The sequence below is a fragment of the Musca domestica genome, unplaced genomic scaffold, assembly GCF_030504385.1.
Source record: "Musca domestica strain aabys unplaced genomic scaffold, Musca_domestica.polishedcontigs.V.1.1 8, whole genome shotgun sequence".
In the NCBI taxonomy this organism is placed as follows: Eukaryota; Metazoa; Arthropoda; class Insecta; order Diptera; family Muscidae; genus Musca; species Musca domestica.
The window spans coordinates 1,910,711-1,926,559 of NW_026712409.1; the positions used below are offsets into that span (position 1 = coordinate 1,910,711).

Sequence of the window (15,849 nt, forward strand, 5' to 3'; positions counted from 1 at the left end):
AAATTCGGTTGAATGTGAAAAAATCCGTTCAATTTGAGCTATGATGAACATTAACCATAAAATCGGATGAAGATGTATACCAAAGGTATATAAAAATCTAAACCGATCTCGATAACATTTGGCAAAGTAGGCAAAGCTAGGTATCAAATATAATTGTTGTGGAGTGCATATAACGCGTGTGAGGGACTTAAACACCAAATCGGATGAAAGATGTATATGGGAGCCATAGCTATACCTGAAACGATTTTCACCAAGTTTGAAGTACTTGCTTCTAGACTGAATACGGCCGAATGTGTCAACATTTAAGATATTTGAACTGATATTGAACTGATTTGGTGCACAATTAACCCGAAATCGGTTGAAGATATGTATTGGAGCTACATCTAAATTTAAATAGGGTTCATCCTTCGGTCAAACAAATATTGTTTAAAAATTTCATATCAATCGTATAATAAATGCGACCTACATTTAGTTTTCAAAAATACATAGATAGCCGGACGTACTGGCATGCATAAATCGACACAGAAAGTGATTCTATGAAGATCCTCGAAAGTAACTATGAGTCTATCTCGCTTCCTTCTATTTTGGGTAGGGCATAAAAACACCACGCAGTCCCAGGTAGGGAAACAAACAATCTGGTTAAATCTCAACCTGCTTCTTTAAAAAATATATAACCAGCTCATCTGAAAATATATAACCAGCTCATCCAACAACGAATTTCGAATTTTGTGTTGTGAAATGTGAATTCTAACCAAATAGATATATTTCGAGATTATTAAACAAAAATTTTAGATAGAGACCCAGGTCCAAGAAATTCCGAGAACCATATCGATAAACGGAAACCTGTCCCCTTTAGCTTTGTTCTTTTATATGCAAGAATTTTTAATGTGTATCCTCTTTGTAACTTAAAAAGCTATTAAACTTCGAAACTTGTCTGAGTTAGGGTGGGAATACAAAATGCACATATTTGGCTGGCTTAAGTCATCGGCTGGCTTCTTCGTAGAGGAACAAAGGAGTTTTAGTTTGACTTAGTTCGGAAATGGCTCTAGGCTCCTTTGTTCATTTCCGAAGAAGCCAGTCGATGACTTAAGCCAGCCAAATATGAGCTTTATGTATGTTATCGTTGATACCAGAACGGATACCTATTTACAAGGTGAAGTATCACAGTTGAACGTGGTTATACGCTAAAAATTTCAAATTTATTTTCAGAGACATCAATCGATTTTTCTGGAAAATTCAAAACCATAATGGTTTATGACAGGATCAAAGTAATAATGTATAAATTTACATATTTCTACATATTTTAATATATCTAATAACCATCTTAAAAGATTATTTCCAAATTTCTCAAACGAAGTGATATTTTGCGATGCATGTTATAGCTTGAATTGATTTTTAAATGTTTGTGTTTACACGTTACTGGTAATATACCATGTTACCTACATTCTAATTCTGCCAATGCGCAACCATCTCTCAATTGCGGTTTTTCTTTAATATTTTGGCGATATTTAGCGTCTGTATGTATTCAAATGCGAGTATATCTGCACAAAAGTTTGTGCCTAGATTCGATGCATTGTAGCAGATAACAAACAAAATTGAGTGAACACAAAACACTGCAACGCCACACAAAAACGTATGTATGTGTTTATATATGTACGTATTTATGTATGTGTGTATGGGCATTTGACTGACTTCAAATTGCCAGTTGTTGTGGTGCTGTATGGTGATGGTAATATGCATAACCAAGTTTTTGTTTTTGTTTTTTTTGCATAAACGTTCCTTCATAACTTCAACCGCTAACGCCTCCCTCCCCACCCTCATGATTGCCATCACTTTGCTTATTCGTACGAATTACTATTTATGAATGCAAATAAGGCGCACTGCACAAAACTCAAAACGCCCGGTGTCTCCTCGATTCTCGGGAGTGCGTCTGTGTGTCCCTGTTTGCTTAGAGAGGAGCACTTCTCAAGAAGTCATTCAACTTTTCAGGGTTACAGACGTCGCCTTCAGCACCAAGACGCCAAGACGTTCAAGAAGAAGAAGGAGAAGAATACACCCAAGGAAATCTAAGACACAGACAAACTGCATGGAAAACAACCGACAACTGGAAACATGTGTTCGCTCACTGACTGCAAATATGAATGACTCTTGACGGATCCCTTGGCTGCATCTCCGCACATTTCAAAGGATTCCTTTTCCTAAATTCGATGTGCAACACATGCGTTGTTTGCTGTTTTTAGCCTTCTGCTTAATATTCAGAAATGAACGAATGTCATGAACGAACGAAAACGTGTCCAAATGCAAAAAACAAAACATGGGCTGGCAGAGGAAGCGCAACAACTTCCGTTGCTAAAAACTTGAAGCATTCTAATTTGAGGGTATTCTTCAGTTCGCTTTTTTTATTCGCTGGATGCCATTTTGATGCTGCGATTTTTTTTAATTACCAATGGCTCTTAATATATTTGTATATATTTCCTGTTAGCTAAGTCAATGAAAAATATTACTCCCCATTACACCTCATTGCCAAAAAAATGGTTCCCCAACCATTAGGGAGAACGAGTTTAACTAAAAACAAAGTTGAATTTAATACAAATATCAGTGAAATCAATCGGAAAACAAGGTCAATGCCTGCAAATTTGGGCAATTATTCGATATTGTATATTTTTTTAATAAGGCTGTTACCTCTGCCTGCTCAGAAAAAACCCCAAATACCAATTTGTACCCAAGTCCGCTAGAAAGTACTGTTCCAATTTTTCTGTGTTTAAAATATTTTAATATTTTTTTATACGCATAAACTGTCAGAATTTCAGAAAATGGAATACTTCGGTCGACTATATCTGGTATCTCATGCACATTTCAACATTCTCTAAAATTTATCATATATTTCATATAAAGTGAAGGAAGTAGCCAATTTAGTCCAAATCGGGTACATCGCAATATTTGTGTCATAAGTATTTAGGTGCGACACGAAATGGTCAATATTGACACATTCCTTCGTAACCTACTCCATAGAGGGTTGACAGTTTGAATAATCATAACAGAAGTCAAAATATATTTAAATAATCGAACCTTGGCTGAGGGTATACCTCTGTAGGCAAACTGGACTGATATTTTCCAACTGGTTTTATTTATATATAACCAATAATTGGAACCTTGTATTGTGAATTTCTAAATATTTCAAACCAAGAAAAACTTTGAAACAGTTCGATATGTTTTCCATCTTGCAGAATATGAAAAACTCCTTTCTGTAGCTGTTTACTCTGTCACAAAATTCGTCCTCCTTTACTGGATTTTTGGAGAAGACATGGCATTTACCACACATAGTTGAAATGTATCGACAATCTGACACATTTACTACCCTCTGCTCATTTAACCCGTTTAAGCTTAACCATATTCGAACTATTAGAATTGTTCAGTCGAAACTTTGAATATTCTCCGTAGCACAAAGAATGCAAATTTCCATTCTGGGGACCATTGTTGCCACATGCAATCGCTCATAAGCCACAATGTCAGCCAAGATGTTCGTTTCTTTGTGAGTGAATAAATCACAACAATTTATAGGTGCATTCCAAAGGCTTTAATCATCGCATGCGCACCGTGCACTCCGTCGGTGGCGGGCAGATAACTATGGCTTTGCACCGTGCCAATGAAGAAAACAAAAAACCTGAAAACAAAGCATATGTATGCATATGCTTCCCGATCGCCGATTCAAAGGCATCTGCTTTAGCTGTTGTTGTTGTTGTTGTTGTTGTTTGTGTTGCTTTATTTATATTGTTTTTGTCTTAACAAAACAATAAAAACAAAAGTTGCCTTTTAAGTTATTCTTCCCCTGGCAACCCACACATACTGGCCGTACTCTCTTTCTTGATTTCGCTGATAGCAGTTGTTGTTGTTGTCTTTGCTGGTTTTGTTAACTTTGGCTGAATGTTGTTGTTGTGCTTGGCTTGTAACACTGGATTATGGATCGTGTCTAAGAGGCGCCAGTTGTATCCATCTTCAATGGCAAAGTGGTGCCTGCCGTTGGCGGTCTGGGCGGATGCGGAGGGTGGTGGTCTTGTTGGCATTCCAAAGTTCAAAGTAATCGAATGGTGTGGCGGTGCATGTTAAATTGCAATTGCCCACACTCTCCGCACACACACACACACATTTGGCCCGATCGGCACACTCATTCGCTCTTGTTCAATTAATAATGAAACAAAGTTCTTTGTTGTGCATCTAGGAAGGAGTGCAAGTTAGGGAACGAGTGGCGATCCGATTCGATATACACGTGCCCCCATCGACATGCAACAGGAACTACCCAGTAAAAAATATTTGGAGTAATCCTCAACCGAGCAATAGAGGAGTAATGATTTCTTCATCCATTTGGAGTAATAAGCGAGCAATGTATGAATTTTGTTTTGCCAAAAAATTCCACGAAGTTGGAAAAAAATTGATGTCTCGCCTTATGCTCCAAATGGATCAATAAGGGATGCATCAAAGCATTTTTGGCATGTTTTTTTTTGTTTGATGTAACTGTTGTTTAACTGTTGCTTTCGTCATGTTCGATTATTTCTTTATGGTTGTCCGTCCATTTGCTCAGTTTTCTTGTGTCCGTCTGAAGTGAAACACGTGTTGTAAGTGTAAATAAAGTGTAATTAAAAAAATTAAAAAAGTGTAATTAAAAAAATCAATTGGTAAAATAATGTGTGATAATTTTGTTTCTAAACGTCATCTTAGACGGCTTGTAAAAAAAGAAATTGAAAATTTCTCAAATTGTACTCGGCAGACTCTTACTGATCAGGAACTTTCGGCACCTATAGAAATTAATCAGTCATCAAATGAGGGTAGCCAATCGGAAAACTTTAATATTCATGACGAAATGAATCCAAATGATACGAGTTTCAGCAGTGAAAAAAAAGATTGTATTGATCGGAAGCTTGCTTCGTGGGTAATAAATAATCGCGTTTCCAACGAATGCTGTAATTCGCTTCTTAGCATTTTAAAAAGTGAAGGTATTAATGTTGCACTATGCAAGGAAACATTGTTGAAAGCGTTATATGCAGAAAACTCTTATTGCCCTAATGAGAGCCCGTCAATATCACAAATGCCACCAGGTGAATATTTTCATTTTGGATTAGAAAAAGCGCTGATGATGCATGGCCAATACTTGCTGTTGAATGCAAAGTCCGAATTACTTCTTGATGTATTTGTGGATGGAATGCCGCTTTATAAAAGCTCATCAACGTCATTATGGCCAATCTTATGTTCTTTCTCAGAGTTCAAAAACTCACAACCATTTTTAATTGCTACTTATATTGGTAAATCAAAACCTCCGGATGTAAAGGATTTCTTAAAAAGATTTGTGGAGGAATACATCTATTTGAAAAATGAAGGTTTTAAAATTGGTGATAAATACTTTACACCCAAAATTAGACTTTTTGTTTGTGACACACCTGCAAGGGCTTTTTTAACCGGTACAGTGGGACACACTTCTGCGCAAGGATGTTCGAAATGTGAGCAAGAAGCTTCATATAAAAATAAGAGACTAAATTATGCTATAGTACCCGGAAATGCCAGGACTGATGAAGCTTTCCTAGCACGAAAAAGTCAAGCATATCACATACAGCAATTTCGTAGCGAAACTCACCCTTTGGAATTATGCAACATTAAGATGGTCACACAATTTCCGCTTGACACTATGCATTTGATTGACCTTGGAGTGTTTAAAAAGATGTTGCGTTTAATTTTACAAAACAAGCATACAAAATCAAAGTTAAATGTAGCGGAAATAAATGAATTAAATCGCAAAATATTGTATATTGCGAAGTATACCCCAAAGGAGTTTGCTCGAAAAGGTAGACTATTTGACGAGGTATGCAGGTGGAAGGCAAAGGAATTCCGGCAAGTTGTGCTTTACACGGGAATAATTATTTTTAAAAACATATTGCATGAGGATTTATATACACACTTTTTACTATTACATACAGCATATCGGATGGTTTCGTGTCCTTCAAATTGTCATAAGAATTTGCAATGCGTTCAACAACTAATGGAAGCTTTTGTTGCCGATTTTGCCTTGATATATGGAAGTGATAAGATCAGTTATAACGTGCACAATTTACTACATTTGGCGAAATGCGTGGAAAACTTTGGAAATGTAGAAAATTTTTCATCATATAAATATGAGAACTTTTTGCAAACCTTAAAAAAAGATTGTCGGAAACCATCATACATTAGCCAACAGCTAAATAATCGATGCATGGAGCGGCATTTGCTTTTGAAAACAAATGATCCTAAATTCTTACCACTTGGGCAAAAACACAGAAACAACTTGTTTATGAGATACAAGTTCGACACATATTTCTTATCCGGAAAATCTCCTGACAATTTTTGCTTCACTATGAGTATGGTTCCAATTAAAGTATATGGTTTCTTGGTAGATAGCGGCGAAGAATACGTAGTCGGTAACGCATTTACAGATGCAGTAAGCTTGTTTCAGTACCCAGTGGACTCTAAAAAGTGTTTAGGAATTTGTAAGGCGAAAACACTAAATATCCACCGAGAGAAAATTAACATGCGTGACATATATTGCAAGATATTTTGCGTACCTGATGGGGAATATTTTGTATTTATTCCTATTCTACACCACTGTCAAATTTAGTAAATACTAATATTTAAACTATATTTCAAACTATTTTTCTACCTTAAGAACCATGAATTTTAATGCGAACATATTCCAAACTCAATCAGTTTTTACGGATGAAACTGTACAAAGCACACCGAATAATGTCGCAGGTAATGTTAACTCATAGCTCTTTTTATATTTTTTATCATAGTAATTATTTGATTTTATGTTCATTTCTAGAAACAAACAATGAAACAAAAAACACCAATAAAAAATTGGAAAACAAAATTGATCTCCTTCAAACTGAAGTCGAAGCTTTAAAGAAAATTATGTGTAAACAGACAATTTTGTTAGAACAGGTCGTTAAACACATACGCCCAACTAGCAAGGATCTCAAAATTTTTCCAATAAATTCACTAGAGGAATTAAATTCGGCAGAACAATTAGTTAATAACGAGCCTGAATCAGAAGTGGTAAGCCAGAGTTTTTAATGCATAATTTAAGTGAATTTGGTACTAAAAGCTAATTATATTTATCTTTAATTATTTTCAGATATCATATATGAAACTAAAATTTGGCAAAGACAAAATAGAAAAGGCGTTACATGCAATGATTGGTGACAATATTTTGCTTCGGGTAAATTGGGATGGAGCTAAAAATAAGACAGCCATAAACAAATATCGGTTGTTTAACTTTTTTTATTTCGGTAATAGCTTGATTTTATAACGTGTTTTAAATAATATGTACATGATGTTTATTTTTCCTTTATTTTTGCAGAATCACTCAGAGACACCTACGAAACTTATCCTGAATTTGAAAAATCTTTTAAGTTGGCCTTTCGCAAATGTAAGGCAACATTTTACCGGCAAACCTACAGCCTAAAATCTAAATAAATAAAGTATTTAATATGTTTTTTTAATTATAAGAAATTATAGTACAAAAATGAATTATTTGTTTTTTTTTCGTTAAAAATAAATGATAAAATATATATTCTTTATTTTACTCTTTTCTTTTACTTCTTTACTTTCTTTTACTCTTTCAGGAGATAACAAAGATTACTCCCTTGATTCTCCTTTCCGAGATCAAAAGGAGTACTCCCTATATGCTTTTTCAGGAGATAACAAAGATTACTCCCTTTGTCCTCCTTTCCGATATGAAAACGAGTACTCCGTCTATGCTCTTTCAGGAGATAACAAAGATTACTCCCTTTGTCCTCCTTTCCGAGATGAAAACGAGTACTCCGTCTGTCATCCAATGGGAGCTCAAAAGGAGTGCTCGCCTCCTAGGACATGCAATGTTAAAAAAGAGTATAAAATGCAAGAGAGTCGGAGATTTAAGGAGTACTCCATTGCTCGAAAAGGAGCGTCCTACGATTAATCGTTGGATGATCCAATTTTTTACTGGGTATGTACGGCTCTCACACACTCACATGTGCCCATTTCCAGTTGCCACACCATGCCCGAGGATGGTGTAGCGTCGACGATCACAATGCCACGACATAATTTCACATTCATCCCAGAACTGTCATGCCTGCATCTCGTTACCATAACCGCATTGATCTTCCGAGGAAAGCTATTTTTAGTCCACTCAGACCCGGCAACCAATGCATTCCTGTCCGTTGTATCAGTGGGAGATTTTCCTTTCATCTGGTCTGAAAGAAGTATTCTGGAATTCTTACCAATGTGCGTGTATGTGTGTGAGTGTGCGTGTGTGTAGCAATGAAGCGAACATCGACGAGAGCATCTTTGAAGTATTCGCAGAATCGTCATTACAAACATACCTCCTCTGGAATAAAAAGAAACCAAACATTTAATATCGAAATGAAAGCAAAATGTTCTGCTCAATCTCCAATCATGGAAGATGGACGGCTGGTTGGTCGGTCCATGATGCTATGGCAACGTTTACGATTTTGTGTGCGCGTAAATTTGGGTTAAAGTACTTTTGGGAAGGCGGGAGGTCAAAATACTTGAGTCGACGAAAACAAACAAATATATGTGTAACTGGCTGGCTGTTGTGGGAAAACCATTCGCCTGTTCGCCTCAACAGCAGCAGCAGCAGCGCGGAAATGTGTTTTGTCGCATTCGCCAAGCGTGGTCATATTAACAAGGGCCACATTAATTCTATGATTTCACTTGAAATTCAAAAAAATACAAGTGCATTTTTAATTTGTTTGGGTCTAACTATGGGAACCTCCTCGCTTCTTTACAGAGCATATTAACTGAAACGTCTTTACGAGTAAATAATTCTTTAATCTGTCTCTAAGGTTTGCCATACATTTTCTTTTCGAAAGAAATGCGAAGATATGTAGGGCTATTCTATTTGTTTTGCGCCTAAGATTTTTGTAGATTGAATATTTGTGTGACGTCGTTTCTGCACACAAACATACATACGGTAGACATTATTAAGAACTTCGTTTTCAAAACTTTGATGAGAACTACGAACAAAATAAAGTTGCTAAGAACTATATAAAAATATGCAGTTAAAACTCTATGTTCGCTGACACATTCGGCCTGACAATATATTCTAATACCCCAATTTTATTCATTGCAGGCAGTTCCACAGACTTGGCCCCCTCCCTTTTGTGCATTTACGATAAACTAACCACGGTGCTAGACAACACCGCGTCAGCAGCATCAGCCAAACAACAATCCACACCTAACAAATGCTCAAAATCCGACTGTGATAATCTCAACAATTCGAGTTTGCAAATTAAAGAACAGCTTCCGACAGCATCGGAATCTTATCTTAGCAAACTCCAGAGCTATGCCAAGAGGGCTGAACTGAAGGCTGCCAGTCAGGTGGACACCTGTGATAATATCTCGCAAATCTCTCGCACGCCTTCGAATAGCGGCAGTAGCAACAGCAGTGTCAGGGGATCTCTAGAGTCGGTGGCATCGACGAGTAGCACGCTCAGTAAACATCGCTCTAATATACGCGTGCTATCGCCAAATGTTCAGCGCATCATCACTCATTCGGATGCGGAAGCAGTCGAAGCTGTGGACATTGAGGCATTGCAGAGCACTGCCAAGTTGGATACTCACACTCAGCAACGTCTATATAAGAAGACATCGACACCCCACTCTACACCACACAAATTAAAATTTTCCCATCTGCCTTTGTCGAAAACCACGGGGAAGTTGACCCAGACCGGTACAGATTTAGTCGAAACCTACAACGGCAGTGGTTTAAACGACGACGACATTGAGGCAGTTCGAAGACCCGAAATCAATGCGAATTGCCTAAGAAAACCACCAACACCTGCTATTTATCCCATTCCCGGGGTAGATGACGAGCGGACACCCACAAACGCTTCGCCATTTGTGTTCGACTCCACGCACGGAGAAGGACTGCATAGCAGTCGTAAGTTAAGTTTGCCTCAAAGGCGTTATGAAGAAGAGTTTCTGGCCGATGAGTCCACCCTCGATGAGATAGTCTCCAACATGTCTTTGGAGTACATCGGCGTAGAAGACCACACAACAGAGACAAACACTAGCGCAGGTATTGGAGCGGAAATTCAAACAAATCTCAATTTTACTAATGCCAGTGACGAGCCAGCCGATCCGGAAAGTATTCAACTTGTCGATGCCATTAACACACCGCTGATCTCAAAATATACAACTCGTAACGCCACAACACGCCCTCTAACCTATGCCCGTTCCAAGAGTTTGGCTGCCCGCGATTTTGCCCAAAAGAATATTGAAGTGAAGAAAACGGCTTCGCGATCAATGCTTCTGCCCGATCTGGAGCCTGACGAAAGTCAAATTTCAGCCGAGAGCTTAGATCGTCTCTCCGACATCAAGTCTAAGTTCTCTCCCAAGGAATCAAGGAAATTATCAGGCCTCGTCTTGCCCGATATAGCCAAGCTAAAACATCGACCACTCTCTTCCTCATCGATATGTTCCACCACGTCTTCAAGTTCTAGCTCCAGCTCGGGAGCAGAACACATAAATGGCAAATTCAATACCTCCTACCTAGCAAGTGTGGAGAGTTTGGCCGATCACAGTGAAAACGAATTAACAGAAACGCATTCCGGGATGACGGTGTTCGAGAGAGCCTGTATGGAAATCATCGACTCAGAGAGAAACTATGTCAACGATTTGGGAGAAATTATAAATGGGTAAGTGAGCTGAGTGGCCAGTTTTATGAAATCGATTTTAATCAATTTTGACCCTTTCAGATATCTCTTGGATTGGAAGGAGCGCGCCTGCTTGCGCCCAAATGAACTACAGGTATTATTTTCGAATATTGAAGATGTCTACCACTTCAATCAGTATTTGCTCAAACACCTATCGGATGCCATTCTGAATCCAGTTAAAATTGCCAAGTGTTTTATTGATCTGAAAGATGGCTTTGATGTGTACACCACCTATTGGTAAGTCAGCAGGATGAATATTGATTTCATAGGATTCAAATATATATTCTATGTGTCCCCATTTCAGCACCAGCTATCCCGAAGCCATATCCCTGCTTACCAAACTGCTACAGGCCACACATACCAATGCCTTGTTGGCATCTACGCAACGAATGCTGCACCATACACTGCCCTTAGGATCGTATTTGCTCAAGCCAGTACAAAGGATCCTCAAATACCACCTGCTATTGGATGTAAGTTGAAGATGAGGACACGATGAGGGAGACCTATTGAAAAATACGTTTTTACATGATTTTATTTCAGAATTTGAGGAAACATTGCGACATCAAGGAAGTGATGCAGGCCTATGAAATAATGCGTCAGGTGGCACGCAATATTGACCAAGTGAAGAGAAAGTTGGAACAACAGACCCGAGTAAAGGAGCTGTCTGGCATTTTAGATGGATGGATGGGACCAGGTATTATTCCGAAGAATGGTAGACCCAAAAAATTAGTTTTTTGACAATGTACATTTTATCTTCTAGAGCTTACTGTTTTGGGCGAACTACGTCTGGAGGGTGTACTTATGGAAAATAACAAGCCAAGAAAAGTTTTACTTTTCGCCACCATGTTTATAATAGCCAAAGCCAAAGAGGACAATCGATTGCAATTCAAAAGTTACATACATGTAAGTGGCAGAAGACAACACACACTCTCGCACACACACAAAACTAATGCTTATCTCTTCTTCTACAGCAAAACAATCTCATGCTGAGCGAACACTTGGCCGGCGAACCCACAAGCTTTTATGTAATACCATACGATGAACCCCGCAACCAAATCAAGTTAACAGCCAAAAATCGTGACCAGAAACGCCTGTGGACACAACACATTAAAAGTGTCATACTCGAAAAGTTCGACAACATTCCACTACGCGCCAAGGAACTGGTCTACCAATTGGGCGACGAAGAAGGTATGTATGTCGTCAATTTCCATCACACCTTGACTCTGTCACGAGTTACTCCTGTGCTCCTTGAGTTGCTGTTGTTGCGTTACGTTACACGTTAGACACATATACATCTTGTGTTGTTGTTATTGTTATTGTATTTGTAAAATTGTTATCTTATTATTTTGTAGCTATTAAGGGAAGCTGAAATTGAAATGGACTTAGTTGACAGAGTAATGAACTTTGATCACGTATTGAAATCTACTCGAATGGTTGACCAGATGGGCAGGTCTTTAAATCAAATCCATTCAAACATCGGCTGATCTTGAACACAGCTAAGTCCATTATCTTTGAGTCTTCCTAAGCTACAATTATTTACTGTTATACTTGAGATTGCAAAACAATATCAAATATTTGTTGTAACGTCCAGTGTTTCCATAAGTAACCTTTTTGTAATCCATTTCCAAAAATACAAGGAGGCTAGTAGAATTTACACCATCTTGAGGTCTAATGGAAAATAACCCATATTTATTTGATTATTTGGCTAACTTGACACTGTTTTCTTTCAATTCTAGTGATGTAAAACTTTGTATATAGAAAGTGTACACAATCAATCTGTAGTTCGATGAAATGGGTGAAGTCAAAAATAAAAAGCAAATTTAAAAAACCAATCCTAATACCATCACACCAATTAGGGTTAGTACTGTTAGTCTAAATCTGCTATACATCCGAATGCACCTTACGCACCCCAATCCATTACGAACAACATCTGGATTCTGTAAATTGGCATTGTCAAGTTGTCGCAGAACCCTGCCTCTTCTTGACCATATTTTCCATCTCAGATACCCGCACATTCGCATGGTTGTAGGCACATCTCTTGCTCCATTTTAACATTGGCTTTATTAGACGTTTAAGTTTTTACTAAAACCACAACTCAATTATGGCGATATTCGTTGACACTTTCCTTCCCATCTTTTGCAGATCATTCGGTCGACAAGAGTCCTTGGAAATGGGGCCTACATTCCACATCTACTCCCACCTATCTGGAACGTCGCAATCAATTTCGTCGCAGCGAAATGCGCAACCGTTCGAAGGTGAAGAGGAAAACCATTACAAATGCCTCATCCATTGAAGTCTTCAATGAGAGCGCCAACAAAGAGTCCCACAACTTCTTAAAGTCAATTTCGAAGAGTGCCGAAAGTATAAACGACAAATCGCTGGCCTCCATGGAGGCAGAAGCCGACGATATTGTGAGGTTACGTGATGGCGTTTGTAAGAATCCGAAATGTGCTAAGAATCACAAATGCATCTGCTCCTTTGCCGAAATGAATGGAACGAACGAAGCTAGGGCGAAATCCGCCCGCCATGCCAGCAAATCATTCCGATTCGGTGGTGGAAAGCCTCTAAAAGAGCGTAGTAAATCTGTTCCCCGTATCAGCATGGAAACGGGAAGTCTAGAAAAAATTGACCCCGATACGAATAAGGACAAATGCACGAAACCAACCGATGCTGTAGTCACTAGCTGTAAAACATTGCCGAAGCGCATGTCATCCACGCTCAGAAAACAGAAATCCAAAGCCAAGGAGACGTCAACGTTCTACATGGCTTTAAGTGAATTTGAAGACACCAGCAATACGGTATTGAAGATTACTGAATCTTCAGAAAATATACTCAACAATAGCGATCATAAGGAGTCGGATAGTTCTAGAATACAAAAACAACAGCAGCAACAACTACCGGATGTTATACAAAAGACTGAAGAATCGTCCAATGCTGTTGAAATGAGTCCCTGTGAAACACAACTCGTGGCTCCTACCGACAAAGCAAAGCAGGATGCCCAAATAGTCTTAGATCTTTTGAAGAACAGTAAAGAGTTCGATAAACTTTGCTCCAAGTTGCAAAAGAAACGGTCGCTGGAAAAGAATGGTCATCTGTCGAAAGTTTGCGACGTAAAATGGAATAAGGAGGCATTGGAGATCCCACCTAGGCCTCCTTCTAGATCACCGCCACCTTTAGAGACCGAAGTAGATTGCCTCGAATTCAAGTCATTGGACCAGCAGGCACTAGAAGAGCCAATCTATGAAACACTTCTAAGGAATGTCCATGTACCATATAAATTCTCACCTGTAATGGCGAGATCGAAATCTGTGCAATATAACAACACCGCCACCAACAACACAGGTAACAATTCAAATCTTCAAAACAGCAGTCCCGAGAAATCAAAATCTCCACCACGCCCAGAATCGGACTATGTCACATTAGTCTACACTGCCGACGGGGTACTAAAACATGTTGATGACGATGAAATTCCACCGCCCCTACCACCCAAGGATACACTCTTGACATCACCAACCTCTCCTTCGTCCTCCTCATCGTCTACTGTAACCCTCAAAAGGGATAGCATTGATTCTCAAAATCTGGCAGAAAGTAGTCTCAATGAAATACCTCAGCAAATGAGTGCCAGTTTCCACGGAACCTCGGATTACAACCAGACCCGACCTCATACAGCCAAAAGTATTCTGAAACGACTTTGGAGTCACTCCACGTTGACGGTGCAAGAGAGCACATCCAATGCCGCCCTATGTCGTTCTGTGAGCAGTCTGGAGCGCAGAGGCTCGGCCGAATTCGAAAAGGAGCGACATTCCATTTTACATTTGCCAGGTAGCGAAACCATTGGGGAGCGGATGGCCCATGTTGACTATGCAGACCCCCGCACATTGTTCGCCATGATTAAATGCGATCAAAATAAACACTTGCAACGTGATTCCGTATTCTCGCTGACCTCGTCTAATGACAGTGTGTGCGAACCGAAACCAGCTACTGATTGTAACTCCCAGTCCCGGTTCAACAAGGAAAGCTTTGCTTACGAAGACAGCGTTGAGGCCAGTTTGGAGACCGATTTTCGAGACTCGGCTGTGTACAGTGATGACAATGATCGAAGAATTGATAAAAATCTTTCGCTTTCACTGCGAATAACACAGAATCCTCCCGTAAAACCGAAGCCTGCAAATGTACCGCCCTCTCCTCTAGAAAAATCACCCCTTAAGCGATCGATGTCGATCAAAGATCAAACATTGCCCTTGGCCAATAATCGCGGACCCGGTGTGATAATGTGCCCGCCTGATCTAAGTCCCTCTAGTACCCGAAGTTGGGTGCTTCAACAGATCGATAATTTTAATAAGTAAATGTGAATAGATATTTTAGATTCTAGCTGCCATACAAACATACCTACATATATAGATCATCAAAACGAACCACTTTACTCTGCATGCATCGCTTAGACTTACACTTTCATAGAATCATTCATTATCCAAAGACTATGGCTTGGATCAGCACCAAATGCCATTAGATTTACAATATTCATAGTTTAGGAAGGCAATCTTCAAGACAGCATACACCCACAAAAAGGCATTAAAAATGGAAATGTACACATTTCAAATCATAATTGTAAGTTTCATAATTATTGCAATGTTTAAAACAAAACAAATATTAATTTATTACATTCTCTGCATCAGCAATATATTCCCCCTCTCTCTCTCTCTGTCCCTTCTATTGCAAATTGTATTCATATTGTTTTTATGTTAATCTTTAAAATATAGCGAATTTTGTAATGTTAATAAAATAAATACAAGAAAATAAAAGCGTAAGTAATACGAAAAATTACACAAAATAATAAAAGTAAAGAGGATTTTTAGTTGCAAATATTAAGTAGATTGATCCGAGTTGAATGTTTTGACTGACATGGCGCCGCATATCTTTCTGCCTAAAAGTATGCTCATATCAATGAATAAAAATAGCACGTTTGTTGTAGATATGGCAGCACTGGCAAAGACATCGGGATAGCGCCATCTATTGATATGCATGTTTTGAAAAGCCAGATATTTTTTTAATTTCGAAATTTTTACAGGTCGTTAAAGAGAATCACAGTCATATAGCCAATAATACGATT

General features: G+C 38.6%; 2 protein-coding genes across 6 annotated transcripts in view; both read left to right on the forward strand.

The window, feature by feature from the left end:
- The window catches only part of LOC101894795 (uncharacterized), a 48,727-nt gene extending 33,154 nt beyond the window's left edge, over positions 1–15,573 (forward strand). For all 4 annotated transcript variants that reach the window (XM_011297839.3, XM_020039866.2, XM_020039867.2 and 1 more), the window contains exons 3-9: positions 9,155–10,721; positions 10,782–10,976; positions 11,044–11,209; positions 11,280–11,433; positions 11,500–11,642; positions 11,711–11,927; positions 12,882–15,573. In XM_011297839.3, the coding sequence (XP_011296141.3) occupies positions 9,155–10,721; positions 10,782–10,976; positions 11,044–11,209; positions 11,280–11,433; positions 11,500–11,642; positions 11,711–11,927; positions 12,882–15,085 (4,646 nt within the window). In that variant the 3' untranslated portion in view covers positions 15,086–15,573. The remainder of the gene's footprint in view (positions 1–9,154; positions 10,722–10,781; positions 10,977–11,043; positions 11,210–11,279; positions 11,434–11,499; positions 11,643–11,710; positions 11,928–12,881) is intronic.
- On the forward strand, positions 4,292–7,553 carry LOC131806641 (uncharacterized). Of its 2 annotated transcripts, none has more exons than XM_059131136.1 (5): positions 4,292–4,673; positions 6,689–6,774; positions 6,845–7,077; positions 7,157–7,310; positions 7,382–7,553. In XM_059131136.1, the coding sequence occupies exons 2-5, from the start codon at positions 6,693–6,695 to the stop codon at positions 7,495–7,497; spliced, it is 585 nt and encodes a 194-aa protein (XP_058987119.1). In that variant the 5' UTR covers positions 4,292–4,673; positions 6,689–6,692; the 3' UTR covers positions 7,498–7,553. The 2 variants fall into 2 exon arrangements, with proteins under 2 accessions (XP_058987119.1, XP_058987120.1); XM_059131137.1 differs by having other exon boundaries at positions 4,292–4,613.
- Positions 15,574–15,849: the final 276 nt, after the last annotated feature.